The sequence below is a fragment of the Haliotis rufescens genome, unplaced genomic scaffold, assembly GCF_023055435.1.
Source record: "Haliotis rufescens isolate VD_foot unplaced genomic scaffold, xgHalRufe1.0.p SCAF_6, whole genome shotgun sequence".
NCBI classification, from domain to species: domain Eukaryota; kingdom Metazoa; phylum Mollusca; class Gastropoda; order Lepetellida; family Haliotidae; genus Haliotis; species Haliotis rufescens.
Window position 1 is genome coordinate 8,551,944 of NW_025964334.1, and position 26,695 is coordinate 8,578,638.

At 40.8% G+C, this 26,695-nt stretch overlaps 2 protein-coding genes across 3 annotated transcripts in view; one reads left to right on the forward strand and one right to left on the reverse strand.

The window, feature by feature from the left end:
• LOC124143948 (DNA-binding protein RFX6-like) overlaps positions 1 to 3,902 on the reverse strand; it is a 52,117-nt gene extending 48,215 nt beyond the window's left edge. Inside the window, exon 1 of the mRNA XM_048386672.1 lies at positions 3,022 to 3,902. Within this exon, the coding sequence (XP_048242629.1) occupies positions 3,022 to 3,223 (202 nt within the window). The 5' untranslated portion in view covers positions 3,224 to 3,902. The remainder of the gene's footprint in view (positions 1 to 3,021) is intronic.
• Positions 3,903 to 14,928: 11,026 nt separating this feature from the next.
• On the forward strand, positions 14,929 to 24,709 carry LOC124143946. Of its 2 annotated transcripts, none has more exons than XM_046513107.2 (3): positions 14,929 to 15,107; positions 21,266 to 21,351; positions 22,398 to 24,709. In XM_046513107.2, exons 1-3 carry the CDS (start codon positions 15,026 to 15,028, stop codon positions 24,414 to 24,416), a joined length of 2,187 nt encoding a protein of 728 aa, XP_046369063.1. In that variant the 5' UTR covers positions 14,929 to 15,025; the 3' UTR covers positions 24,417 to 24,709. The 2 variants fall into 2 exon arrangements, with proteins under 2 accessions (XP_046369063.1, XP_046369064.1); XM_046513108.2 differs by having other exon boundaries at positions 15,045 to 15,107; positions 21,266 to 21,438.
• The last annotated feature ends 1,986 nt before the right edge of the window (positions 24,710 to 26,695 follow it).

A 26,695-nucleotide genomic window follows, 5' to 3' on the forward strand; every position in this document is an offset into this window, starting at 1 on the left:
GGTATTAACAGGATGTTACTGTATATAGTACCGTTATGGAATGCCTCGGTTGCTATATCTATGGGTAGAACGCATACATAGGGATGTATCAGCTGGTGTAAATAGTGGGTGTCATTAATTTACGTACATGTAATTGAATGTAGGAAAATTATTTGATTCAGGTCAATACGTGCAATCACAGCATAATAATAATACTTTAAAGCGCGTGTTAGTTGGTCAAATCATGTCGACAATGACTATATTACATGTTAGAACTTTCTCTTCTTTCAGTGGCATTTAGAAGTTGGTGTGATGAAGAAAGACAAGTTCTATGGATGAACAACTTCTTTATTACAATTAGTGCGACGTTTCGGTGTAGATCCTAACACCATTATCAAGAAATCAAGTGTTAGAACCTACACCGAAACGTTGTCTTAATTGTAATAAAGAAGTTGTTCATCCATAAATTCTTATCCACACTTAACTCACACACTTGCTAACCATTTTATCTGGTTTGTATTTGTTTATAGACTGCACCATTATAAGTTTGGTGGCATTGTTATATTAGAACCACTTGCTTGTTAAAGGTGTTAGGATCTACACCGAAACGTCGCACTAATTGTAATAAAGAAGTTGTTCATCCATAGAACCTGTCTTTCTTTAGAAGTTTCTATATACCCGTTAATATCAATAAATCATGAAAATGAATATGCACTGAAGAGCAGGCATTGGGATAAAAATTGTAACGGTATCTTTAAATATGAGAACTCGGTAGGAATGGCATAATACAACGTCAACGCCAGAGAACAGTCAGTCTCAAGTATACCCCGAAACAGATGCCATCGGGTGTGAAGGCAAAATAACGGTGAAAAGTATATAAATGGATCATTGAAGGTCAGTGATGACACCAGGTGTCTTGTAGTAACAAGGAATGGCTTAAATAGCTTCTTTTTTTATCAAGACTCAGACAAAGAACAATATAAGGAACATACCATTGTTGCTGTCATTTTACATATTTTGATTTTAAATTTGTAATGATATATTTTATGTAGTCTTTTGTATCACCGTTGGTGGAATACAACGTTCCTGAACCGTTTCCGACATCAGCCATTGTAACTGTTGTGCCGATTTGTATTCATATCAGCCATACATTTTCAGTGATATGATCAACTGTATATGTTCCATAAAGCAGGAATTATTGTTCGGGGTATACATTTATTACAATCGATAAATAAGTGATCCCATAATCCCGTTGTCGATAAGTTCAAAGGAAGTGTACAAGTAAGTTCGGGAAAAGGACACACAGCGTCACACGCTTTATCATATGACAATTTCAGTTGGATTGGCCCAGTGGTGCATCTACTGTCCTAACTTGGCAAGCGGTAATACTCGGTGAGGAATACGAGGTAAACTTGTTCCCCAGAAGTTTGTTGGTCGTGCGATGATTTACTGTCCTGAGTGCGGCGATAAACAACACCAACTAGTTACAATACTGCTTTCGTGGATTAGAGGAAATATGTTTTCATTCACATATTGATATTGATGACATATTGATGACAGTTTTGTTTGTTTCGTAGATACAAGTACAAGCACATCTGATGTAGATACGACTGTGAATTCACATATCACACAGTTTCATCGCTGTCGTGATCGGAGACTTCAACGTCTTCTGTGCACAACGAGGCTACACATTGTCCTTTCTAGTTATCCTCTGATAAAGGAGCCGGATGTAGTATCTATCCTCTAAATATACTACTCAATAGAAGTTAAGGAAGTTTCATAGTACTATCGTTATTCTGTCATCTGTGTTCTTAAGCTTATGTCAAGGCAGATTTACAACATGCATAGTAATATGAAAACAATCTGGAGTTCTTTAAGTTCTTTTGAGCAGTATACATACCAAAGACATTAATGTGATTAAGACCACCAAGATACATAGTTTAAAAGGTGACTATGCCCCATGACCCGGTACCCATGTCCGGGTTCGCTTTAGACGTTGTCATTCAAGGACGAGATAGTGTATGGGCCTATTAAGTTTTTAAACTACTGAAATAATTAAAATATTGGCACGAGACTTTTATAACTGATCATAAGAACCTTTTTGTGTTTTATACTTGCACGATTTGAGCTCCTGACATCCTCAAGAACACATATATGTGACTAAAATTTGAGAAAATTTCCGAATTGTAAACTTTCACCAAATTATTTAACAATTTTTGACCCAATATGAATTGTTGGCCCAATGTTTGTACTGTTTATATCTACAGCTCCTATGAAAAGCGGCTCAGGTCGAAGACAGGTGTTCAAATAGTAGAAACACACAGATTGAAAACCTCTAAAACCAGTCTCTTTGACATGAGTTAACCGTACGTGTGCATTTACTGTAGTCACACGTCCCAAACACGCAATAGATGAGGGGCGGTCGGGTAGCCTAGTGGTTTAAGCGTTCGCTCGTCACGCCAAAGACCCGGGTTCGATTCCCGACATGGGTACAATGTGTGAAGCCCATTTCTGGTGTCCCCCGCCGTGATATTGCTGGAATATTGCTAAAAGCGGCGTAAAACCATACTCAGTCAGTCAGTCGCAATAGATGAAATGAACAAAGCCTATCTCTCATGCATATGATATTTGATAACTTTCATAACAATGTCTAATAGTTTTGCCCACTTCTTAGGACAGTAGGGTTGTAGGACAAAAAGTGACATTCCCATACCTCGTCCTTTCGACAAATGAATTTACTAGCTGTGTGTATTGAGGGTAATCATAGATACATACTTAACTTAAGTTAGATAAAAAAAAAATGGGTTCAGAATGACATTCAACTTTGTTAAAAGTGTCAGTTGACCCGAGCCTAGCCTTTCAGAGGGTTGGGTTTAACGCCGCTTTGAATTGTTATCATTGTAACCGGTACTAGATACATGTACTGTAATCTAGAGTGAGTGAGTTAGTTTTGATGACGTTTTTAGTAATATATACGAGGAAACGCTTTAACTACTAGGCTACCCCAATGCTGTCTAACGTTTGACAGTTCACATGTCTTACCTGTTGCGTGGTCAGGCACTTCTGGGGGTCGTTCTCCTGGTATATCCCTGGCCTCAGACAGACGGGGGTGGGGAGGCATGTCCTGTTGAGGGTAGGAATCCACTCTTGGGGACCAAAGGGTCGATCCCGGGGGATATGTGTGGTATCCTTGAGACCCAAGGTCATAGAGTCCATCCGGCAACACCGTGTTTAAGGCGTCCATTCTAGAGTGGAACAGCTAGCGTTTTCTTTAGCCTTTTCTCTAGAAATTCATGAAAATGAATTCTGGCTTGCTCAGGATTTTTCACAGAAAGTACCCTGCTCCTATTCCAGATATTGTTTTAAACTGCCTATATTTATGTCGTTACAATTGAAATTTTAAATACACCTTGAATTCACCCAGTGCAGGTGCTTCATGAACATCTTTGAGACGTCTAAAAGTGACGTTGTCGCTGACCTGACAACCATACGGATGTTATGGTGTCTTCTGCTTCATCGGTTATAAACACGCTATTCTGCAACGCAAAATGGTCGTCTGACGGCTAAATTGACAGATGAGTCTGCTATAGCATCTGTTTTCTGATGTTCTGACTCTAAATGATGTTTATACTCTTCCTCTTGAGAAATAATCCAAAATTTGAAATCATGACAGTGAGTTCTGCGTTTCACCTCCGTCACCAACTGTCGTCTGCTTGGCACGCCTCACTCAAAACATTGTCGTCTGCAACACCACAAGCACGTGCCAGTGAGCTTGTCGTCTGCTACTCTCTCAAAACACACGGTGAATCAAAAAAATTTCCCAAACATGTGAACAGCGGTGTCCGTAGATATGAATAACTGGGATTCAACAATTCCAATTTCGCGAAATTCGTGTGAGATCTCTCAGGGCGATGATACACGGCTGAAATCCTGATTGATGATTGACATGGATTGGCCCTATGCGGCGGGTAGAAAACAAACATTGGAGAAGTTTTGATAAAGTTAGTCCCACCCCTTATCGTTGTCCACCAATTACGTGAGACATCGGCCCGTCGTTAATCCCCAAGTGTGATATGACTTTATGTCAAGCTAGAGTCGCCATCATGGTCTTTGTCTATGAAGCAGATTGAGCTCGTCTGGTCTGAATTGTTTCCTTTTGTTTTAAAAGGTGTGGGTAGAAGTCTTCGATAGGCATTTAGAAGTTGGGAGAACATGAATACATGACACTTTTTATGGATAGCAACTTCTTTTATTCTTTGTCACGACGTTTCAGAACTACTTCTTGCTCCTTCACCTGGTGAATGCTTAGTAAGTGAAAAAAGTAAATATATATCTTATGATTATATATCATGTTTATGTGGTAGGTTTAAGCAACATGTAATCGTGCGTTATATCGTGTTAATCGTGATATTATTTTACATAAAGTTATTAATTTGCTTTAAACGATACGATTAGTTTAATCTACTGCCGTCATTTTGGTGAATGATGGGTATATAAAGGACGCAACAATCTCGGCCTTCCATTTCTACTGTTCCATCAGCAATCATTATGGCATTATAACGATTAATTTATTACCAGCTGTGCAGACAGACAGACAGACAGACAATAGTTTATTAACGTCTCACTCCTGTACACACATAAAACAGCTTTGTACAACTTGACATAGATAGAATGTACAGAACCATTCAATGGAATTACGAGAGACAAATTATCACAGAATTTATACATAAATGATATGAAGATGATATAGTAAAAAGTTATCCATATAAAAGATGTTTTCTACGATTAAGAATTAAAAAGCAGACTTTGGCAAGTATAAAACGCACACTGGAGTCACTGAAAGTTAAACAAAGTTTGTCGATATCAGGTATATCTAAAACATTATAAGATTTAGCTATGCATTCATTCAAAAGAGTTGCCCTGATATCGTCATATAATACGCAGTGAAACAAAACATTGACCTCGTCTTCTACGCTGTCATTACAGTGAAAACATTTTCTATTATTGACAGGTACACCTTCGTACCGACCGGTTTCCACTCGAATAGGAGCCACGCCACATCTAAACTTGGCTAGTGCCGATCTATAGTTTCTGGGCATCTTATTTGAAACATAGTATTCTGTCTATATACTTGTTTGTAACATCGGTACATTCTCAGTTTATTAAGCCCATTTCGCCCCTCTTCCTTTCTTAACATATCACCCCAACGGGTAACATATTCATTCATTCACCATTGTTCCACCTGTGTACAAACAGAAAATTTATTAATAAAACCTGTAGCATTTAATAGATATCCTAAATCCATATAAGTAAACTTCTTTTTTACCTTACCATTCCAATTTTTACAACCATTTACATCGTATCTATCAGCCCAGTTAAACACGTGTTTGTTTAACCTACTAGACATATTCTTAAGGCGACACCATTGTCTTGCTACACTTTTCCACTGTCTGACAACAGGCGGTATCCATCCCATGTCCCCATTTACAGCGACGTTAGGGGCGTATTTGCCGAGTCCCAAATAAAATGTAATGGCTCTATGGTGTACAGCATTTATTGCTGACATCATAATTACCCCAGATAGCCGCCCCGTAGTCAAGAACAGACCACACCATACTATCGTACAATTTGGAATAGGTTTGGAAATGCATACCGCCTATTGTCTTAACTTTGGATATCAACAGGCCCAAAGCCCTATCAGCAGACTTCGCTGCTGCACGTGCCATTGCAGTAAAATCTAAGTGGTCTGTGAACAGTAGACCAAGATGATTATACTTAGCAGCAATGTCTAAAATCATATTTCCGACATTAAAAACATGCTTCGTCTGTATGACAGACGGGTTTCTAAAATGGACAATTTTAGACTTTTCCTTATGGATCTCTATCTTATTTGTGCAACACCAAGTATGTAAAACATCTAACAGTAAACTGAGATCAGCTTCATTCTCAGCTGGCAATGCACCATTTACCGGAGGGGTGTAAGTTAAGAAAGCCTCTGCAAATAACTAGAACAACACAACACGGGAATGCAGTTTATATGAACCTTACTTTGATGTTATTTAATATGAATACAACAACAACAACAACAACAACAACAACAAACGTTTATTTCGCTTCAAGGTCATAGCTATGACATATTGAAGGTACAAATGGAGATTTGTGGTGACACGAGGCATGAGACAGACGTGCGTCAACTATACGTTTAACTCAACAGACTCATACATTGAGTTAAACATCTTGAGGATTTCTTTTACAAACTGTGCTAGTTTTCTTTGTCCTGATAAACTTCCAGTATTTAGTAAAATATCAAGTAATATCGCACTAGGTCCTGTAAAATACTTCTTTTGAGTATAGAACTTACGCAAGTTATGCAGAAAAGGACATATTAGTAGATGGTGGTATTCGTCATGTTTATTACAGTGACTACAAATTCTGTCTTCCCGTGGTATATTTTCCCACCACACCTTTTCTATTGGTAATCTAGTAATAGGGATTCTTCTCAGCTCTCCGTATAAAAAATAAGATACCAGCTGGGATATTTGTTAATGACAGAATATTTCCCTCAGTTAGCGCTTCAAAACACTATTTTCTCTGTCTCTGAAAGGGTTACCCAACAATTGATTGGAACGACAAGACATTGTATTTTATAACAGTTAGAACGATTTCGCTTGTGTTAAACATGAACAAATAACTGCATTCCAGAGTTTATGTATGTTTTTTTTAAATAAACAGCCTGACTGACGTGCAGTAAAATATTTAAACACGGTGATAAATCCCTTTATCCCTTTCTATATTCACAAGAAATCCCTGTCAAAAGCAGAGTCATACGATTTAGATTATATCATGAACATATGTTTATGAATCACTATCAAATAGTGATGACACCAGGTGTTCGCGAAAAGGTAAGTGACGCGCATTTCCTTTTTAGCATCATGAACACAAGAAATTCTTGAATGTTAATTATTGATATGTACGTTAGCCTAATGATTAAATAATCCACAAATAATGTGTATGAAGAAGCTTCTAATGTTTTTTTTTTGTAAAACTCATCAATAAGTTGCTCTCCCATTAAATTCAAGCATCGATGTAGTTACATGGCACAAGGGTACTAATAGAAAAAAAGAGCATTGCTATCCGTATACAAAAAAATAATATTTCGAGGCTGGCAAATACATTTACCAAAGACCCATTTCAAAACGTTAGATAAATAACCAAACTACTTGCACAGGAACAAGAGAGAATTAAAAAAGACCAGAATTAACAAATATCCTGGGAAAAGTATAACCCTGAGTGTTTCACAAGAAAAACAAACAATCGACCAACGAGTGAGAGTGCTTGTGTCGTTCAATGTACACACCATTTGCACAGATCTATCCGTTTTTTCTTGCGCCTTTGGGTGTTTTTTCGGGCACACCATCAGACTGATTGATTAAAACAACAAAATGTCCATGTGAATAAACCTGGCCCAGGGTACTAATTGACTGTTACGTCATTAACAGACACTAAACAATCCCTTCTTACGCGCGGGGTTATCCATACATGGTCCATACCACAGCCGTACTTGTCAACAGCCGCACTTAGTTGAGAAAACTATCTAATTGTCATTATATTCAAATACTTAACAGGTTAATGTTTAACAATGTAAATTGTGATTAGAAGTAATGTGGGTTTTACAAAGGAAAACATTTGGGTATATCGGCTGCTAATGACATTGGTTTTGAGAAATAAATCTTCGTCACCTTAGGATAACCTGGTTGTCATTTCTTGTTCACGAATTTCTACTTTGAAGGGATAAGTATAAATTTAAAACTAACGAGGACACAATTTTCATTTTCATCGATCTGATACGACTTTTACATGGTGCCTTGTATAGACAGAACCGCCTCCGTGGTCTAGTGGATAGAGCTTCTGCCCGGTAAGCGGAAAGTCGGTGGTTCGACCCCGGACCGCCTCATACGAAAATATATCACCCACAGCTATAGTGGGACAGTTCTAATTGGATTGCCATAGTGAGAGAAGAGCTTGCCAGAAATTGATGCGGATTTTAGTAGTTTGTGTATGTAATAAAACTAAAGTTATTCTGATCACGTGAAAATATTTTATTTTCAGATATTCAGGATTTTCCTCTCAGTAGCTTGTGGTTAAAATTATTATTACAATGATATGTATTTGCGGCATGTTCATTGAGCTTCCTCCTTTTATATTATTTAATATTCTATTTACACCTTGTCAGCAACTCATTTACTTTCTCTAATAGTCAAACAATAAACTTATTTTGGTAAGCATCCTATAGAACAAGGAAGATATTGTAGTACAATAAATGTGATGTTACTTAGCTGTACATGCATCCACTTTGAAGTGTTGTTATTTTACGCTGTCTAACTACTGGCTGTCTAACAAAAGGGTGGATACCGGAATCAATGTTAAACTGCGGTATGATATCGCAGTGGGCTACCACTATGAAACCGGCGCAAGTGTTAAATAGTATAAGCCCCCCCCCCCCCCCCCCCCCCCCCACCTTCACACACACATGCACGTTGCTATAAGTGCAATAATCTTGACGGGATGGAAAACCCATCTCATCCACCTGTATAAAATAGCAACATTTAATTGAAATATGCTATATTAAATTTTCATCCAGACGTCTCTGTGTGTATTGATTTGGATGTAGCTTTAGAAATGTCACTGTTCATATTCTAACGTCAAATATGTAAACATTTGAAACAGAAGCTGAAAACATGAAATTCAATAATGAATCTGAAACGTTGATATGGTCGTGGCACTTTCACCTGTCACTACTAGCGGTTCAAAGAAGAAGAATGTTTTATTTGAATCTCACGCGCCTTGAACCACCAAACGTATTGGTTAATGCGAAACTTAAACCATGTATATAAAAACGACAATAGCTTTTCCATAGTCACAAGAAATCTCTGCTAAACACACACACACACACACACACACACACACACACACACACACACACACACACACACACACACACACACACACACACACACACACACACACACACACACACACACACAAAGACAAAGAACATATCCTGGGTCGGCTTTCGCTCTTAGTTTCTAGATAATAATCGCGTGGTGATGGCTGCCCGGATCGCTTCATCGTCGGCGAAGAATTAGAAGAGCTAACGGTTCCTGTTATCCTAATGTGTTCTTCTGGCCATTAAATGTAGCCAGGTTCTCGTCTCAAAAGACGATCTTAGCGCTTCACCTCCATCTAAAGATAATAAGAAGCTTAATACTTATCGTTTCTTTAAAGCTATATGTGGAATGGACACCTATGTAAATATGGTCATGCCAAAGAATCACAGAACTACGTTCAGATATTGGGTTGCCTTATTAAGAGAGAAACCGAGCGATATGAACATTTATCACTTGAAGAACGCACATGTTCTTTGAGGATCAAATCTTAGTTTTACTGAAAACCCGGCGTGTTATGATTTAGGTTTTCATTTATAATACCTTGCCTGTTACTATAATGTTGATTATGGGGATCTCACTGATATATAAAAGTTCTGTTGTTTAATGCCCACCAATATATAAAAGTTCTGTTGTTTAAAGTCCACCAATGAATTATTAATGTTGTCGAAATTATTTTTTTATGCTTTTTCGTCATCGAGATTTATTGTATTGTCGCTAAGACATTTTATATCTGTATTTCATATTGACCATGCAATGCATGTTTTTATATTCTGATTTGGTATTCATATACATATTTGTATTTAGTCTCTCGTAATTTCACAATGAATGGGACATGTGTCTTTATTATTAAGGTATTTTGTATATTTTATTGGTGTACAATCAGTGAGACGTTAATAAAATACCTGTAATAAATAACTCCCAATACTTTAACAAAGACTTACGTTAGTCGTAGCGTTAAGAACACCTTGTTGATCGGTCCCATGCCATTCATATAACAGAGGCGGCGAGAGAAGTTCACCTTGTCTTAATCAATATAGTCAGAAGAGGACGTCGGATGATATAGGCGGACTCGTACAGTGGACTCTTATGAAATCTCTTATGATTATGGAAAGGGTTTTGTTTCCTTTATTTACATGTTATGTTGTGTACCATCACACGAAACTAATTATTCGTTCACTGAAAACTGATAATATTACAAAGTGATTGATTATGTAGTTTACGTGTCAGACCAAAAGTCACTCCTAAAATATACATAAATATATTAAAGCGACCGCACATTTTCCATAATCTGACGAAATCTCTGCTAAAACTATATCATAACCATGTGATTATGAATCACTATCAAATAGTGATGATACCAGGTGATCGCGAAAAGGTAAGCGTATTATGCTCTGCCGGTGGCACCCGCCACAAACACACGCAGATATCTCAAAGACACCACTACACCTCCGTGTTTATGTAGGTTATGTGACCGCCAGTGTGTCGAACACGAAGTACATTTCCTCACAGAATGTGAATTCTACTCTGATCTACGATATGACTATTCTCATTTGTTTTCTCCAATACATACTTGTCTAAGAAGTTTAACCCCAGAAGACCAATTTATATATGTTATGCAGAATGATAGTCTAGCTATTCCCCTAGCCGCAGTTGCTACTGCTTTGTATAAAAGAAGAAAATTTCAACTTGCATTGTAAGTAGTGCACTTCTGATCCACAAGTATCTCACTAAACGATACTAGCATAATCTCTTCATATAAAACTGAGCTATGTTTTGATCTCTCGTGTCTCATAGGCCAACCGGCCGGGTGGTATATTATATATTTTGTCTTGTACTTTGAATGTATGTATTTTTATACTGCGTGACACGCAAATAAAATATTATCTTATCTTATCTTATCTTATCTTATCTTATCTTATCTTATCTTATCTTATCTTATCTTATCTTATCTTATCTTATCTTATCTTATCTTATCTTATCTTATCTTATCTTATCTTATCTTAACAAACACGGAAACATATGGTACAATTGAAAACAGGGAATTGCATCGGACATTATTTTGGTCACTGATGCGTCAAATATGGAAATATCATGTACATGTCTACTGCTACTATATATGATATCTGTGGATTATATTGTTACATGCATAGATTGTGGAGTTTATGAAGAACGGTAACTTTGAACATTCAATTGAAAACTTATGATCGGAAATAGTAACATGCATATTTTTTTTAAATGACATCATTGGTGTTTGATAATAACTTTATTGATCATTTATAACAATAATGGCTGTAGTCGTGGCAACGTCCAAACACTCGGGAAGTTGTAATCTATCGGACCGTCATTCAGGCGATGTTTCTGACAGATCACGATCTGAAAAATACTATCACGAAAGTGTGTCCTGTGGATAAGCCGCCCCCTTTCTACAGAATCCTTTTTCTTGTCCTCAAAATTCGGCTTATCTGCGGACATATACGGTATGCAACCTTTTGAAAGCTTTACTAAGGCCTTGAATGCTGTAACCATAGATCTAACAACAGGCAAGAACCGCATGATACCCTTTGAAATGTTAGCGGAAAGAGCATGCTCGATTGAACCTCAAAACTTGTGAAATGCAGCCAAATCATTTCATCAAGATTTTGTAAATGATTTATTTAGTAAATATTCATGATCTTTAAAACTTCAAATGAAAACATCCCAATTTTTGGGTTACCTTTTCCAGATAACATTGGTTGATCTGTAAAGCTTTTTATTTATGCAAAAAATAGCACTTCAGTAAATCAATGCATTTTATTATCCCTTTCAAACCGACACAGTAACACATGTTGGCCAGATTTCATCGATCAGTTGACCTTTTGGCATGTTTCTCGCTGTGTACGCTGGTGTTCATTCAAGGCGGTCAGTGTTTTCTGTCTCGGGTAGAATCAGTCGACCAGAACTAAAGACAAAGTTATGATTTACAAATTTCCCACCTCTCACATTATATATATTATATATATATTTTGTTTATATTGTGTATAGTGTCTCATGAGCCCATGTCTGACTGGACGCACTCCATACATCTTTTATCTTACGCGCATCGATTTTATATTGTACATGTTGTGCGTGTGACACTTTAATAAACATTTTACTACTGCTACTACTGCATAAAGGAACCTTTTCAAGGTAACCCAACTCATTTACGGGTGAATAGAATACTCTTTTCCGTCGTAGTCATATGAAGAAACATTTCTATAACTGTAATATTAAAGTAGGTGGAGTGTTTCACACCCATAGACGGAAGAGAATCGAATATCCCACTATACAGAAACAAAAATGGCGTGTGTTAGTATTTTATTCTTCTTCATTTTAACAGAAGAAGAAGAAGACGAAGAAGTAAACATAAAATGCGAGTATATAATGCACAACGGTCGGCCAACATTGACCCATGAGACACCAACATCTTCTAAAACAAGTTCACATAAATAATAAAATGAACATATTAACCATCAGGCTTGCAAAATAGTTACATAATTAAATAAAATACACCTCATACTCATTTATATCTTTAAACCATGTTCACGTTGTTAATACATGTCTTGTGCTACACCGAACAAGCGCACGAATAACAAAACAATGTTATCCCAGGGTAATATAACCCATATCGCACTACACTAAGGTTTGACTTAATCCAAAGTATATACGGTAATCTAATACATACTTACATTAATATATATCATTATCGATAATCCCTTTCTTACGATATGCATACACGTTTTAATAACAGTTGATATGACTTAAAAGGGACGTGTATACTTACAATAGGCAAATGTACAATGATACTTATTCGTGTATTGTTATTATGATGGTCTAGGGGCGGTCGGGTAGCCTAGTGGTTAAAGCGTTCGCTCGTCACGCAGAAGACCCGGGTTCGATTCCCGACATGGGTACAATGTGTGAAGCCCATTTCTGGTGTCCTCCGCCGTGATATTGCTGGAATATTATTAAAAGCGGCGTAAAACCATACTCACTCACTCGACCTTATGATCCATATTATCACTCTTTTAACTCCTACTCTTATTGTTATGTTCAGTCTTATATAGTCGGTGTCGTATTTTCACTCTCACTATTACACTTATTTTTACTCTTGCACTTATATTTACACTTATTTTTACTCTTGCACTTATATTTACACTTATTTTTACTCTTGCACTTACATTTACACTTATTTTTACACTTGCACTTAAATTTACACTTAGTTTTACTCTTGCACTTATATTTACACTTATTTTTACTCTTGCACTTATATTTACACTTATTTTTACTCTTGCACTTAAATTTACACTTATTTTTACCTTTGCACTTAAATTTACACTTATTTTTACTCTTGCACTTATATTTAAACTTATTTTTACTTTTGCACTTAAATTTACACTTATTTTTACTCTTGCACTTAAATTTACACTTATTTTTACTCTTGCACTTAAATTTACTCTTATTCAATGCGTTTGTAGGGTAGGGACTAGGGTGAGCAGAGAGTGGGGGCAGTTTGAGCTGTCACCTTGACAGTTTATAGTTTATAACATATGCGGCATTTGTATATACTACGACAAGAATATCAATATCTCCTGGGAGAAATCCAATTCGCTGTCTGTCGTGGAAGGTCAGGCCTATACGTAGTTTGGGATGCAGATTTGGGACAAACTCCTGGATGCCCATATCAAGGAAAAACTTCGGGCAGAGTACAAATGTAGACTTAAGAAAATCTGGAGTTCAGAACTGAATGCTCGCAATATTGTTAAAGCCACAAATACTATGCTGTACCCGTCTTTTCATATTCTTTTGGTGTTGTTGACTGTACTACTACTACTACTACTACTACTACTACTACTAATACTACTAATACTACTACTACTAATTTCTAATTAATTAAAAAAGGGCCCCGAGCTTATGATGAGCCCAACCAGCCTGACTGTGCTAGGATCACCCAAACCCTCTTTGCTGCATTTTTTATTTTAATCTGTAAATAATAAAAAATTCTAATTAATTAAAAAAATATATAACCACCGTTATAATAATAATAGTAACAAGTAAAAAGTTTTGTCTCATCCGAAGCATGCCAAATGCTATTATTATCTCATTCAGACGAGACAATACTGTGCACTTGAATGCTGTCTGATTAGGTTGATCTTGTTCCGCCTGAGTTCGTGCCATATGTTGTCAAATTGACCATTAACAATTACGGCATTGTGAGGTCTAGTTTTAGAGCGTATGCTCAAACGTTTCACAAAACGAACGTGAAAAAACAGACATAATTGCCAACAATAACCTTTTCAAGGAAATCCGAGTCATCTACGGGTGAATAGAATTCTCTCTGCCGCCGTAGTCATATGAAGAAACATTTCTATAACTGTAATATTAAAGTAGGTGGGGTGTTTCACGGCCTTAGTCGAAAGAGAATCGAATACTCCTCTATACAGAAACACACATGGCGCGAAGATTAGATCGTTCAGAGAAAGAGACTGGTATATGTATTTATAGTCTGAAATAATATAGTCGATTCATAAAAGAGTGAAACCCAACATGCCCTATCCAGAATAAAAAAATGTGCTTTAGTACCGCAATAAAAAGTATCGCCGGCCCACGTGTTTTGCTATCATAATGTTAATCTAGAATCCACGGATGAGCTCCTCAAACGTTCTGAGCCGACGTATGATCTATTCATGCTCAGCCGGCGTGTCACCTGTGCGTACGGTCTGTTTGAACAAATTGTTTACTGTTTGTTGCAGTTGTTGATAAGCAGTTAAATTGGGGAAAGTGATATGAGATTTATACCCAACTGGCGCGTGGCTCGATAACAGTGTAACACAGAATACGCGGCCAATGACGAACTGATTGGGCATATTTGCATATTCCAAACTTCTGACAAAACCTATACGATTTCTATCACTTTTAGATTTATCTCGCATTTTGTTCTTTTCATCTGCTGAGAGAAATAAATGTTCGCACATCTATTGTTCGAACCTATTTCTCATTTAGCATGTAACGCTCCTCAAACAGTGGATTTCGACAGAGTGTTGATTGACGTTGAAGAGTCGTGAGAGCTTTGACGCGATGAAATGCAGTCTTCAGTGAAAACAGAAAGTTACGGGAACGTGCACATGCACGTTTTCAACGATGAAATTAACATCTGTTCGTCAAGTAAGTAAAGAGTTTCTGCTCCTTATTATCATATTGATATATATTTTTCCGTATACAGCCTCAGACGTATTACCGTCTTCGCCATGCTTGTGGTTTTGACACAGAGGCCCATCCACTGTACGACCCGGAATATGAAGAGGGCGTCATGGAAAATGATGAATACAAACTTCTTTGGCATAGTCCCGTATACAGCTAACAAACCTGATCTTATCCTTTTTGACAAATCCAATGAAATCATTTATATCATTGAATTTTCTGTCCCTTTTGACACTAATGTGATTGACAAGATTTATGAAAAACATTGCAAATATGCAGATAACGCGATCGCGTTCGAAATGTCACGCTTGCACCCCAAGTACCAAGTTGTCCGACTCCCCATTGTTCTCGGTACCTTAGGTTTGGTGCCTCCCAATATGTTGTCTGACATCGGGAGAGTACCCGGGTTCGCCACCAGGAATACAGCCCTTCTGACAATCTGGGTAATGCTATAATAATATATTACTTTACTTGACATCCCCCCCCATGAATAAAATCATTTGAATGAACGGTGTAAAATTTTAAATATGGTTGATTCCCATGACCCGAAGAAAAGTTATAATATGTTGCATCTTTAAGCTTCTAATGACAAATCTAATTGGGTGTCTAAAATTAAGCGCCTCTTGTATAATATTGGATTTGACTATATTTGGGAAAAACAGATTGTCGATTTTCCAAACTTGTTTATTGATGAATTTGTATCACGTTTAGAATTGATTTATATAATAGCTCTAAGATGAACTATTATTCCCTATTTAAAACATCATTCTGTGCAGAGCCATATTTATGAAGGATGGTATCACAAAACACCAAGAAAGTTGAGGATCTGTAAAATATATGCAATACTGGTTGTGAGGAAAATGAATATCACTTTTTGGTCATTTGTAAAAAATAACTGAATATATAGTCTTTATTCATTATGTATTGTAGGCCACAGGCCCATTATACATTACAGAGTATACAGTGAGAGAGAAACATTATAATACAAATTTTTAGGTAATTTACACAAGACGTAGTTTCATTGCTTTGTACATGAATACGGATAGATTTTGAATTATTATTACACTATTTGATGCCATTAAAATATTAAACGTATGTATGGAGGGGTACAGTAAAACTTTTTGGGTATATATTTTCGTCTTAAATGTACGTATCGATCAAAAATTATTATAAAATGAAATTCATCTTCAATTTGATTTTGATTGCAAGCCAGACATAACCTTTCAGATTTTAACTCTCTTTTTTATACCTCCCAGTCTCAATTCGGAGCTAGGTGGAACAGCATCTAAATTGCGCAATAATTCTTTTAAATATGTTTCTAAGCCGAAATTTGTTTTGAATAAACTGTAAAGAGTTGATTTTGAGCTTGATGAAAGAGCTGCATGCAAATTTAGTTCATAAGATAATTTTAGACGGAGTATAAATTCAGACAGAAAGCAGGAGATATTACTTATAAATTGTTGGTCCCATATGTAACCAAAACAAGTAGAGAATAGGATGTGTTTTACTTTTGATGCCCAGTTAGTTTTACCATTACTACAGTCTAACAATAATAAGTTATTACATTTCTTTACCAAAACTTAATATATGGCAACAATATATCCATGAAAAGGATTATGTTCATCCGACACTAGATAAGGGGCGGTCGGGGGAGCCTAGTGGTTAAAGCGTTCGCTCGTCACGCAGAAGACCCGGGTTCGATTCCCGACATGGGTACAAATTGTGAAGCCCATTTCTGGTGTCCCCCCGCCGTGATATTGCTGGAATATTGCTAAAAGCGGCGTAAAACCATACTCACTCACTACACTAGATAAATTTAATACTTTAATGTGTGACTATGACCAAACTGCAATTAGAAATATTACAATGTATTTGTGTTACGCCTTTAGTTATTGTAAATCTGCATTATATCCTGTGGACCTTTTTATGTACCATGGGTCGTTGGCCTACACATAATAAGAATAAATAAAGATAAAGAATAAAATCACAAACTATTCAATAGAACCTTGAGGTAAGAAGATGTTTACATTATGTATACATTTTATTATGTGCCCATGTCAAGTTTTAACATCTCATGAAATATTGTATATATTAACAAAAATAATGACATGACATTCATTACTGAGACAGTTAAATGCTGATCGTTGTCAGACTAATTTGTAAACTCTTTGTTTCAATGTCATAGAATTAGTAGTGGGATAATACATTATACACAGAGAGAGAGAGAGAGAGAGAGAGAGAGAGAGTGAGAGAGAGAGAGAGAGAGAGAGAGAGAGAGAGAGAGAGAGAGAGAGAGAGAGAGAGAGAGGGAGAGAGAGAGAATAGATCAAAATTAGATCTACCCGTTAAGATCCGGGCCAGAATAGATCTTTAGCAGTTCACGCTTGCCGTAAAAGGCGACTATGCTTGTCATAAGAGGTGACTAACGGGATCGGGTGGTCAGGGTCGCTGACTTGGTTGATGCATGTCTTCGTACCCCATTTGCGTGGATCGATGCTCATGATGTCAATGACTGGATTGTCTGGTCCTGACTCGGTAATTGACAGACCGCCGTCATATAGCTGGAATATTGCTGAATGCGGCGTTAAATAACAGACACACAAACATAATTAGATCTAGACATGAAGGGTCAACGTGACCAAAACTCTCCACAAGACTGTATGACAAAAGGCAACGAGAGTTGAATTTTATTAAGGTGAACAATTGCATGTGTTTGTTACGGGGCCACACCCCAGGCCGAATACGCCCACCTTTTCGCGAACATCTGGTATCACCACTATGTGATAGTGATTCCTAAACACATGTTTATGAATATGATAAAGTCAGTACTGTACAATGGACTCTGCTTTTAACAGCTGTTTGTTATGATTATGGAAATGTGTTTTGTGCAATAGTTGCTTGACAACCCTTTCTAGTGCTTATTCTGCTTCTTTACCGCCTTCGTGGTGTAGTGGATAGAGCGTCTGCATGGTGACCGCCTCCGTGGTGTAGTGGACAGAGCGTCTACCCGGTGATTGCCTCCGTGGTGTAGCTGACAGAGCGTCTACCCGGTGACCGCCTCCGTGGTGTAGAGGACAGAGCGTCCGCCCGGAGACTGCCTCCGTGTTGTAGAGGACAGAGCGTCTGCCCGGAGACTGCCTCCGTGTTGTAGAGGACAGAGCGTCCGCCCGGAGACTGCCTCCGTGGTGTAGTGGACAGAGCGTCTGCCCGGTGACCGCCTCCGTGGTGTAGTGGATAGGGCGTCTGCCCGGTGACCGCCTCCGTGGTGTAGTGGACAGAGCGTCTGCCTGGTGACCGCCTCCGTGGTGTAGTGGACAGAGCGTCTGCCCGGTGACCGCCCCCGTGGTGTAGTGGACAGAACGTCTGCCCGGTGACCGCCTCCGTGGTGTAGTGGACAGAGCGTCTACCCGGTGACTGCCCCCGTGGTGTAGTGGACAGAACGTCTGCCCGGTGACCGCCTCCGTGGTGTAGTGGACAGAGCGTCTACCCGGTGACTGCCCCCGTGGTGTAGTGGACAGAACGTCTGCCCGGTGACCGCCTCCGTGGTGTAGTGGACAGAGCGTCTACACGGTGACTGCCCCCGTGGTGTAGTGGACAGAACGTCTGCCCGGTGACCGCCTCCGTGGTGTAGTGGACAGAGCGTCTACCCGGTGACTGCCCCCGTGGTGTAGTGGACAGAACGTCTGCCCGGTGACCGACTCCGTGGTGTAGTGGACAGAGCGTCTGCCTGGGGACCGCCTCTGTGGTGTAGTGGAGAGAGCGTCTACCCGGTGACCGCCTCCGTGGTGTAGTGGATAGAGCGTCTGCCTGGTGATTGCCTCCGTGGTGTAGTGGACAGAGCGTCTGCCCGGTGACCGGCTCCGTGGTTTAGTGGACAGAGCGTCTACCCGGTGACCGCCTCCGTGGTGTAGTGGACAGAGCGTCTACCCGGTGACCGCCTCCGTGGTGTAGTGGACAGAGCGTCTACCCGGTGACCGCCTCCGTGGTGTAGTGGACAGAGCGTCTGCCCGGGGACCGCCTCCGTGGTGTAGTGGACAGAGCGTCTGCCCGGGGACCGCCTCCGTGGTGTAGTGGACAGAGCGTCTACCCGGTGATTGCCTCCGTGGTGTAGTGGACAGAGCGTCTGCCCGGTGACCGCCTCCGTGGTTTAGTGGACAGAGCGTCTGCCCGCTGACCGCCTCCGTGGTGTAGTGGACAGAGCCCCTGCCCGGGGATCGCCTCCGTGGTGTAGTGGACAAAGCTTCTACCTGGTGATTGCCTCCGTGGTGTAGTGGACAGAACGTCTGCCCGGTGATTGCCTCCGTGGTGTAGTGGACAGAGCGTCTGCCCGGTGACCGCCTCCGTGGTGTAGTGGATAGAACGTCTGCCTGGTGACCGCCTCCGTGGTGTAGTGGACAGAGCGTCTGCCTGGTGACCGCCTCCGTGGTGTAGTGGATAGAGTGTCTGCCCGGTGACCGCCTCCGTGGTGTAGTGGATAGAGCGTCTGCCTGGTGACCGCCTCCGTGGTGTAGTGGATAGAGCGTCTGCCTGGGGACCGCCTCCGTGGTGTAGTGGATAGAGTGTCTACCTGGTGACCGCCTCCGTGGTGTAGTGGACAGAGCGTCTACATGGTGACCGCCTCCGTGGTGTAGTGGACAGAACGTCTGCCCGGTGATTGCCTCCGTGGTGTAGTGGATAGAGCGTCTACCCGGTGACCGCCTCCGTGGTGTAGTGGATAGAGCATTCGCCCATTGTACGATTCCGACTATATCACGAGCATGGGATTATGACTCACTAACAAATTGTGGTGACACCAGGTGTTCGCGAAGTTTTGAGCGTACCCTGCTCCCCAGGTGGCACCCGTAACACACACATGCAAAGGCAAGGCAATTGTTCTAAAAAAAGTCAACCCTCTAGTCATACAGTCTTGTGGAGAGGTTTTGGTCACTATGAACCTTTATACCTACACTCTTCAAAAAGAAGAAGAAAATAAACGCACAGGTTGTATGTAGTTCATTGAACCTGACTACACAAAAAAATCCGGTATATATATTGGATATATGTTATTGAAAAATGTTGGCGGCCTGATATTCGACAAACGATGCTACAGTCGACTGTTCCACCTTCGTCATCGCAATGCCACAGCTACGGAGACTGCAGGACGCATCCCTGATTTGAGGAGGATATCGTACCAGGCTGTCAGGAACAATCTTCACGAGGCTGGAATAAGGACCCAGAAGATCAGTTATCGTCCCTGTTCTGCAACAGATCCACCGACAGCGACGCTTGCGTTGGTGCCATACCTTACAACCTTGGAATTTGAGAAACTGGAGACGAGTGTGTTTTAGCTATGAATCACGATTTCCTCTTCACCGGCGAGATGGAAGACAACGTGTTTCTCGTCGTCGAAATGAGCTTTTTGCCCGACATTGTGTACGTGAATTCGACAAGTTCGGTGGCGGTAGTGTCATGGTGTTGGGGACCATATCCTAAACCACGAGATCTGACTTGGTTGTGGTTCAGGGAATTTTGACAGAAAATCGCAACATGAATCAGCCTTCTCCCAATCACTTACCACCAGAGGGAGCTGCTTCAACAGGACAACGCTCCACCGCACACAGCTCGTGTCACGGTAGACTACCTTCATCATACCAACATCAATTTCGAACACCTCTGGGATGAACTCGATCGACGTGTACGTCAACGTCAGAACACGCCGCAGCACTCCCACAACTGGCCAACGCGTTACAAGCAGAATGGCGCAGAATTCCGCAGGACAGAATTCGTACCTTATCCAGTCAGTGCCGAGGAGATGCAGAACCGTGATTGCTGCCGGGGGCGATCACACGAGACCAGCACAACCTTGTGACAATGACAATGTACAACGACAACATGTAACTTTCGAGCTCCAATATTTCATATTTGTATCTATGATATTAATTTAAATATATCGACTTTATTAGGTACAATAAATTTACTAAAAATCTCCCTGTGCTAACAGATGAGACGGTTTCTTACCATCACAATTAGTGTTGATTTTCAGTTTTTCATAATACATTGATATGGTTAGAGTTACTCTATTCATATTTGGAGCTACTAGGCGTTTTGCATAAATAATTTTGATGTTTTTTTATTCATTGCAGGTGACGATCGAAACAACAAGCAACTCCCTCAATTCAGCAGCTTCGTCGGGGCGGTAGACATCGAGGAACGCCCGTCCTCTACCCGGGTATGGTGTTATAGCGAGGGAAAATTCAGATGAAGTAGTTCGACTTTTTCTTCACGTGGTACAGATCAGTACCATATCCGGTTAAAGGTGCGCATGCGTAGCGCCTTTTATTTCGAATGTAAATATCGGTCATAGGCAATTCTCCTGTTGCGCGCTGCCTAACCTGCTACTTGTCACTTAAACAGAAAAATGCCATCCTGGATCCATCCTCCAGATGTCGCAGTAACCACTGTCAACAACGGTCACCAGAAGTATCTAGCAGAAATATCAAACGGAATTCATTATGGGAAGCTGGTGCCAATAGCATGCACAAGTTGTAAATCGAAATCTTTCGCAACAAACTACAATATCTAATCTATACTTTAGTCTATCATACGTCACTTCAAAACAAATTGGCCTATTTAAACAGAGCACTGTATTTTCTTATTTTCCTTCCGGTTCATGCTTTACTGAGTGGGGGTCTGGAGCCCAATACATGTAGCCCGCTATTTGTTTCCATTCGTTACCGAGGTGAGGTGAAATTGGGTTTAACGTCGCGTCCAAGATTATTGCACTTATATAGCGACGTGCATGCACGTGTATGTGTGTGTGGCTGCTTGTACTAGTCCGGACTGATGCCGATTTATAGTGCTAGCTCACTGAGATACCATGCCGCAGTTTAACATGAATACCCCACTCAGACACAGTATACTGACTCCGAGCCGGCCAGTCCTTGTTTTAGCCCCTTAATGCCGAGCGCCAGACAGGGTAACAACAAGTACCATCTTTTAACGTCTTTTTGTATGACGCGGCACGGGATCGAACCCTGGACCTTCCGCTCTCCGGGCGGACGCTCTACCACAAGACCACGGAGGCGGTCCATTCGTTACCGAGAACCAGTGAATGCCATGTTCAGTATCGTCCAATCCCAGCCTACAAGGCATCGGCCACCACCAGTCTTCTAATTTAGGTAGACAGGAGCCCAGACAGAAATAATACATAGTACAATAAACACTCGTCGTTTATTTTTTAAAATGAAGATATAAATTTTTCTGTTTATGTTTCAGGATGTGGTGTCGCTGATCGGCAAACGGCGTCCTATCAAGATACACATCGGCTGGATGCACAAGGTAGGAGACAAGTACCGGCAAGTCAGACGCAAATATGGCGGTGGTACAAGGGAGCTTATCCTGGACAACCTCAACATATACCCGGCGGATATAGTTCAAAGGGCGATAACTCTCTTCTTCCCAGAGGGCGCTTCACAGGTCGTCAGTGTGGACGAAGTGGAGTCCTTTGCACTGGGTAACTTCTGTGGCGAAGAACTTCTTCGATTCAGTGACGACGGCGGGAACGAGTGTTCTTTAGGACAATACCTCAAAGCTCAAGGAACTTATGCGTCGAGGTGCTATATCTATCTGCTCACAAAAAAGAAAGTCACGCGAGTTGTTAACGCGGTTAGACGGGACACTTTATCCCGTCGTAGACGCCTACCTAAATCTTCCTATCATTCTCCAGAGCAGCAAGTGAGATATCCCTACGAATCGGATCTGGATCACCAACCGAATGAATGCAAACAGTCACAGAGTTCTGTCTGTCTGACGCCTAGGACAATTCAACATGACTTCCAGACATCCAGACTGCTTCCCACAGACAAGCTCGGATTCATACTGGAGGACAAATCTGGCCTGGAGATCAGATACAGCTTTGATCCCTGCTCACCCTTCGCTACCCTTGTGTCAGTTGATTCGGAATTTACATGGCAGGATTGTTTAGACTTTTCCCGATTTCGATCCCCTTATATCAACGATGCCCACTTTGAGCCTACGGACCACGGATTCGTTGTGAAGAAGATACAGAAAAATAGAAATGTTTTTGTGAACATGGACCTAGATGCCGGATCTGGACAGACTGTATTTGTATTCCCTATGGAATCTTCTTGCGCTGGGTTAATTGTACACCAGCCTTCAGAGTTGTGGGGGTATGATAGAAATCACATTGTCCTTGGAGTCGTTGCTAGTTGTCATGGCCTTTCAAACCCAATGTACTCCTGGCACAGGGACGGGGCTTTATATAAGGAAGGGTTGAACCTCTGCTGTATCATCGTGAATTTGCCTGGCGTCTACTACTGCAGGATTACATTTGGGAACAGCTATGACATTTCTCATCCTTTGCAAATTGTCGAGTTTGCTGACTGCTCCTTTAAAAAACAAAAGCTTGAGCTTGCGTCTATTGATGTCAATGCGAACTGTTGTCAAGATGTCGCCGATTCGCCATACCGAATTATCCCATCAGTTAAGAGAGATAACTTAGACGTTGATTTCACCGGAAAGGTTTGCAGTGGTACATTTGGTACCGTGTATCGGGGTAGCTGGTTGGCCACGGACGTGCACGTGGAATGTGTCAGTCTCACAGATGAGGATGGAGACGATTTCGTGGAATCTATTCGCGAAGTCAATAGCAGGATACGCCATCCAAATATTCTGTCTCTTATGGCGTGTGTCGAAACCAACAACACACTGATGCTTCTCTCTGAGTATCATGAAGGTGCAACACTAGAATCAGTGACGTTCAGGGCTGAAACTAGGCAATATCTCTGCCTTGACACCGCCCATAAACACATCGTTGCTAAGCAGTGTTGTCAAGCATTGGTCTACCTTCACGCGCTGTCGCCTCCCATCATGCATCGCTGCATACATCCGGGTAGTGTCTGGCTATTGAACCAAGGTGCAACTGCAAAGCTGTGCAGCCCATATGTGTCCAATGGTTCGAGTAGGTGTTACGAGGAGATGGCGTTGTACCTGCCCCCGGAAAGATTGGTTTCTCAACAGGATGGCGATCTGGCCGCAGACGTTTGGGGGATGGGTGCGACCCTGACGGAGATGTTCACGGAGAGTCGGCTCTGGGGGAAACTCATGCAGCATCACGCGCCTATTGATGTTGTAACGAAACAGTTGGAATTTGGACAGAGTCCCGTGTCTTTGCAATCGTTGGACATGTACAGGGAGATTATTACAGCCTGCTTGAACATGGACCCGTCACTGAGGCCTTCTGCGATGCAGTTGCTGTCTCACATCAAAGAGTGAGTGAGTGAGTTGGGTTTAACGCCGCTTTTAACAGTATTCCAGTTATATCACGGCGTGTCAGCTTAATGTGGGAGGAAAGCCCGAAGTGGTGCAGGTCTCAGACGTTTACCACTTCGGTAAACCCACGAGCACGGGTATGGTGCTGACAAACCTAGAAAAATAAGTGGGGTGAACCGGGATTCGAACCCACTCTGCACAGCGAATCGCGGCGCCTTAGACGACCTAAGAGAGAAACATAACTGAAGGCAGCCTATTGCTCAGATGACGTCATGTAATAAATTTATTATGAACAATGGATGGCGTCATATCGTATTTTACTCAACAAAGAAGCACTGTGACGTCATGGCTTCAACTGACAAATCAACATTGAGAATTGCTAAGATGCATTTATCAGAAAGTTATAACACACGGTCATTCTATACTTATGGGTAATATTTGACTGTCTGAACCGGTAAAACAGATGATGATCCTGTTGAAATTAAAATGTAAAAAGGTTTTTTTTCAACATTATACACCTTAATATTTGTTTCACCTTTGTCCATATTTATTGAGGAAATGCAAACAATATCTTTAACACTTCATTGCTTATTTGTTTACGATGGCAGGGTGTAAATAATCGACTTAGGACCAGACAAACCAGTGGTTGATATTATGAGCAACGTCCCACGCCGTCCGGGTACGATGACATGCAATCAACCAAGCCACTAAGCCTGACTCTCGTTCTATTAAGTCGCCTTATACGAAAAGCATGGATGTATATTATTGGAATGCTACATCGCCCTTCTGTTTCTCATGCATTGATAATGGATGCAAGGAACATCTCATACGATTACACATCCTTGTATTATCATTGCAAATAGAAAGCATCAATGCCAGAGAATAACCAGTCTCGATTATCAGACGACATATATTCCATTGGGCGTCAAAAAAGACAAAATAGCGGTGAAAATTATACGAATGGATCACTGAAAATCAGTGATGACACCAGGTGTTCGCAAAAAGGGTCAGCATGTTCTGCTCCCGCCACTCACACAATTTGCTTAATAAGGTTCGTTTGTTGCCAGACGCCACACAGCACTACTACAGTGGGCAATTCATTTTTGTCTGAGTGGGGTATTGATGTTAAACTGCGGCATGAGTCCGGACTAGTATAAGCAGCCACACACACGCAATAATCTTGGACGCGACCTTCAACTCACCTCTTTGCTCGTGGGATTCGTTTGACCTGCAGTTATTACTCTTGGCTTTCTCCCAACATCAAGCAGATACGCCGTGATTCATCTGACATGACTGAGTCACTGTTCAATGTGAACCTAACTGACTCATTAAGCACGTGCGAAATCTGTTTCCAAATAGTCCGACTTACATCTCTCCATATACAGGACCAATGTGTATGCATTATGTTAACGAGGCACATCCGTATTCTGATATAATCACACAAAATATTTAAGAGGATAACATGTTTTTTCAGTTTCATGTTGTTTAACGCCGCACTCAGCAATATTCCAGCTATATGACGGCGGTCTGTAAATAATCGAGTCTGGACCAGACAATCCAGTGATTGACACCATGAGCATCGATCCACGCATTTGGGATACGATGACAAGCATCAACCAAGTCAGCGAGCCTGACCACCCGATCCCGTTAGTCGCCTCTTACGACAAGCATTGTCGGGATAACATGTATTACAATAACAAGCAATAGGATATTATCATTACGTAAAACATGTATGATTATAACGAGGGACATAGATACTGGGATAACAAGGGACAGAGGGTCAAGGGTATATCTTTGTACGGCGTGTGTTTTACACTGGAGAGGGTACGGTGGCCGGTCGGCTAGAGCGCAACGATTCGCTGTGCAGAGTTGGGTCCCTTAGGCGCACCAGGAACTTATGACAGCGGACTTATGATGGTGGGTTCGAATCCCGGTTCAATTCGCTTTGCAGAGTTGCGTCCCTAGACGTGCCATAAACTTGTGATCGTGGATTCGAATCCCGAATAACCCTGATTATGTTTCAAAGTGTGTTATGATCGGCACCGTTCACCAAAGTGGTAATTATCTAAGCCTTGCATCACAAAGGTTTTTCCTCCCACATCAAGCTAACATTACGTTGCACACCTGAAGTACCGGAGTTAAAGAAATTCACCTTCTCTCTTATCCGCTAAAGCAGCGTTTCATTTTCACATTTATCCGCTTGACCCGTGTAGATTCAGGTAGAGAATAGATCTTCAGCTACCCATGCTTGCCTTATAAGAGGCGACTAACGGAATCGGGTG

What these genes read in the sequence shown, in the direction of transcription:
- LOC124143946 (XM_046513107.2), top strand. Translation starts at nt 15,026, where the DNA reads ATGCAGTCTTCAGTGAAAACAGAAAGTTACGGGAACGTGCACATGCAC. An exon ending in AATTAACATCTGTTCGTCAA is followed by an intron (nt 15,108 to 21,265) that starts GTAAGTAAAGAG and finishes TATTCATTGCAG; the next exon opens with GTGACGATCGAAACAACAAG. An exon ending in AACGCCCGTCCTCTACCCGG is followed by an intron (nt 21,352 to 22,397) that starts GTATGGTGTTAT and finishes TTTATGTTTCAG; the next exon opens with GATGTGGTGTCGCTGATCGG.